The sequence below is a fragment of the Triticum dicoccoides genome, chromosome 6A (assembly GCF_002162155.2).
Source record: "Triticum dicoccoides isolate Atlit2015 ecotype Zavitan chromosome 6A, WEW_v2.0, whole genome shotgun sequence".
Taxonomy (NCBI): domain Eukaryota; kingdom Viridiplantae; phylum Streptophyta; class Magnoliopsida; order Poales; family Poaceae; genus Triticum; species Triticum dicoccoides.
Window position 1 is genome coordinate 507899278 of NC_041390.1, and position 3680 is coordinate 507902957.

General features: G+C 54.9%; 1 protein-coding gene across 1 annotated transcript; it reads right to left on the reverse strand.

Annotated features, from left to right (window-relative positions):
- Window positions 1–209: 209 nt before the first annotated feature.
- LOC119317534 (protein NRT1/ PTR FAMILY 8.3-like) lies at window positions 210–2780 on the reverse strand. The gene is made up of 3 exons (XM_037592003.1): window positions 2618–2780; window positions 2118–2220; window positions 210–2010 (listed from the first exon to the last, which is right to left on the reverse strand). Exons 1-3 carry the CDS (start codon window positions 2660–2662, stop codon window positions 419–421), a joined length of 1740 nt encoding a protein of 579 aa, XP_037447900.1. The 5' UTR covers window positions 2663–2780; the 3' UTR covers window positions 210–418.
- Between the last annotated feature and the right edge of the window lie 900 nt (window positions 2781–3680).

Sequence of the window (3680 nt, forward strand, 5' to 3'; positions counted from 1 at the left end):
TCCAAGTCTTGTATGCGATCATGAGATAAGCCTCATCATTATCAATAAATACCCGCAGCTCTCTTTCGAGAGGGTAGAACGCTTCCACTACAATTTCTACACTACTCGCATGTTAAATGCAAATTTCTGTCCCTGGATTGAAATAGAAGAGAAGCACACATTCATACTGTCATCTTGTAATCTTTCTACAATCCAAGAAAGGGCACCAACAAAAATTCAAAAAAAATGGTCCTGCCATAGGATTACACTACGGCCATGAAAAAGAAAAGAGAAGTGATATCCTACATTTTCTCCCTACTATGCCTTGTGTATATATGTACCTGGCTACTAGCTAGTTACTGTTCATCCATCACCAATTGGCGATTGTGCAATGTAATCTATGTAATGGAATGGAATCTTGAAGATTTAGAGCAAGCGATCACGAGATGACCGTCTTGAGCCTGTAGTTCTTGACGATGCCGCTGTACACGACGAAGTTGAGCGTGCACATTGCAGCCATGGCCCAGAAGAAGTAGTCGAGGTGGCCCTTGTTGAGGTCGTCGGAGATCCACCCGGGGCTGTCTCCCGTCGCCGTGAAGGCCTCCACGATGGCGTAGATGAAGGAGCTCATGTAGCTCCCCAGCGCGATGGTGAGCAGAGCGAGCGACGTGCACATGCTCTTCATGGTGTCCGGCGCCTCGTCAAAGAAGAACTCCAGCTGCGCGATGTAGCAGAAGACCTCCCCGCCGGCAAGGAAGAAGTACTGGGGCAGCTGCCACGAAATGCTGATTTCTTCCCCACGCGCCGCGCTGTCGAGCCGCTTCATTTCCACGAGCGCTGCCACCGCCATGGTGAGCGCCATGAGGAGCCGCCCGGCACCCATCCGCTGCAGCTGCGACGGCTCGCCGTCACCGCTCGAGGAGAAGCTCCTCAACGCCGGCACGATCACCTTGTTGTAGAGGAGCACCCATGTCATGACGCAGATCACCTCGAAGGAGGCCAGCGACGCCGCGGGCACCGGCACCGACAGGACGGTCATTTCCATGGCACTGCCCTGCTGCACGAACGTGGTGTTCATCTGCGAGAAGGCCGATGACACGATGACGCTGGTTATCCACACGGGCAGCAGGCGGAGGAGGATCTTGAGCTCCTCCACCTGAGTCACGGTGCAGAGCTTCCACGAGGTCGCCGCCTCCGGCCTCTCCTCCATGTCCGACTCCGTGACGATGGCCGCCTTGTCGAGGAACTTGAAGTCGCTGGTGTGCGCGATCCTGGGCTGGGGCGAGTCGATCTTGTCACTGACCTCGTAGAGGTGTCCGGCTTCGGCGGGCACCTTGACGCTAATCTTCTTGCACGCGGCAGCGACGACCTGGCACAGGCTCTTGAGCGGCGTACCGGCGGGCATGCGGCGCTTGTACATGGGCGTGGCGAGCATGAAGGCGGCGAAGGCGAGCGCTATGCAGGCGGTGGCGATGCCGAATCCGAGGCCCCAGCTGACGTTCTGCTGGATCCAGACGAGGAACACGCCGGAGATGATGGGGCCGAAGCTCACGCAGAGGTAGAACCAGCTGAAGAAGGACGCCTTGCCCTCCCGGTTGGCCGGGCTGTCGTCATCGAACTGCTCGGCGCCGAATGGCAGCAGCGACGAGCGCACCCCGCCGCACCCGATCGCCACGAGGTACAGCCCCACGAAAGCCACGGCCTGCGAGCTCAGCCCCCACGTGCTGGCGGTGCCGGCGCACGACGCGCCCGCCGCGCACAGCGCCGCCGTGGTGGTGGGCACGAAGGCGGAGAAGGTGACGAGCATCATGCCGAGAAGGTAGACGACGAGGGAGACGAGGATGGTGTTGTAGTTGCCCCAGAAGGAGTCGGCGATGATGGCGCCGAAGACGGGGGTGAGGTAGCTGGTGCCGAACCAGGTGGCGACGTTGGATGCGCTGGCGAGGTTGGTGCCGTGGAGGACGGTCTCCAGGTACACCACCAGGTTGGTGGAGATGCCATTGAACGCCGTGCTCTCCAGGCATTCGAACACTGCACCAACAATGGCGAAAGTTCAGTTAAACCACTAGCTCCTCTCCAATTAATCTACATTTTTGTTGGCTGGAAAAGCAATTAGAAGAAGATGGAGCTTTGCTCACATAGAATTACTGCGGGTGCCTTGCTGCCGCCCCGCTTCTTATGCTTGAGGAGTGGCACCTGCAGCTGCAGGCTGTCGTCCTCTTGAACCTTTGGGCCATGACTCTGTAACAGAGATAATTGCAGGAATTGTTAGCAACCAGAACAGAATCTGTTAAAAAATATGCAGTTGTATTGACGAGCTGTGGATGTGATGCTGCAGCACGACCGTGATGTGGATGTGCCTGTCTGGTTAGAAAAGGAAGGGGGCTGGATATGCATGTCAGCATGTGTTAACCACGTGTTAATAACCATTTTCTTCTCTGTGTTCTTGTAAGTTAGACTTGGTCTAATGGAGGTGCACAAATGCTCTTCTTGTGTGGACGGATGCTGAAGCGTGGTTGCGGATTTTGCATTTCAGTTTTCATTGTACTGATCCTCCTTCCAGAACGAACAGGGGGGCAGCACAGGAGGAAGAGGATGGTGGCAGGGAGCGGCAGGAGCAGCGCGCGCTGATCGTTACCTCGGGCTGGAGCGGCGCACGCTGGCCTCTCTCCATGGCGTCCATGTCGCCGACGAGCTCTGTGTCTATCGGAAGCGGAAGTTTGAGCTAATCCTAATTCCTAACTAGTAGCTAGCTTTCGGTTTGAGCTGTGAGCTTTTTCTCAGCTCGCCTCAGGCCTTGGCTGCTGCTCTGTCTGTCTGTCTGCTGCTGCTGTGTTTCTGCTGCGGGACGGAGCTTATATAGCAAGCAGGATCAGCTTGGACTTGGACAGGATCCAGTGGCTAATAATAATCAAATCTCTCTCACCAACAATTGCGCATACGAGTTTGTTCTCAGTCGCACCGCACGACTCCGCTCGCCATGCGGCGAAGTTTCCGCGCAGTAGGCGGCGGCTAGCTAGGTGCTTGCGGCCTGCAGGCTCAGGTTGCATGCAGCCACTCATCGCCGGTCGCCGGTCTCCACAGTGTGTGCCATGTCGGATTGTTTATCTAGTAATAATAGAAACGTGGTGATTTGCTTGGCGCCGGACGGAAGAGGGACTGAACTGGGCGTGGCAACAAGTTGGGATCACAGGGACAAACGGAGAGAAGTCGGGTCGATGTCTGTCTCATCCAGTGGTGCGGTAGGTGCAGAGGCTGAGAAGGATGATGAGCTGATTTTGTCAAACGGAGAGAACGATGGTAAGTCAAACTTGTCGTCGATCGACTACCGCCAAGGCTGGTATCCATTCAGTTTATAGGTGAGCTTCTGAACTGTTCCTTCCTTGATTTGGAGGATGCGATTTGAAAGGGAAAAAATACAAATGTCAGTCAATCAATGTGTGCTGAAGACTGCAGCAGTGTATTTGACCCCCTCGAGGACCACGAACGGTCTATATGCACCTTGCCTAATGATGATCCCAGCTCTAAGGTCATATGCGTTCGACTTCACCTAGCGGCTAGCACTTTGTTGAATGTTGAGCACCTACACCTCCATCAACTGAAAAGTGTCGAAGTAGAGTCAAGCTCCTCTTTCTTCCTTCATCCAGACTTTCCTTCTTGCCTTTTACCTTCAACTTTGGTGAGAGGATATTCTCCATAAG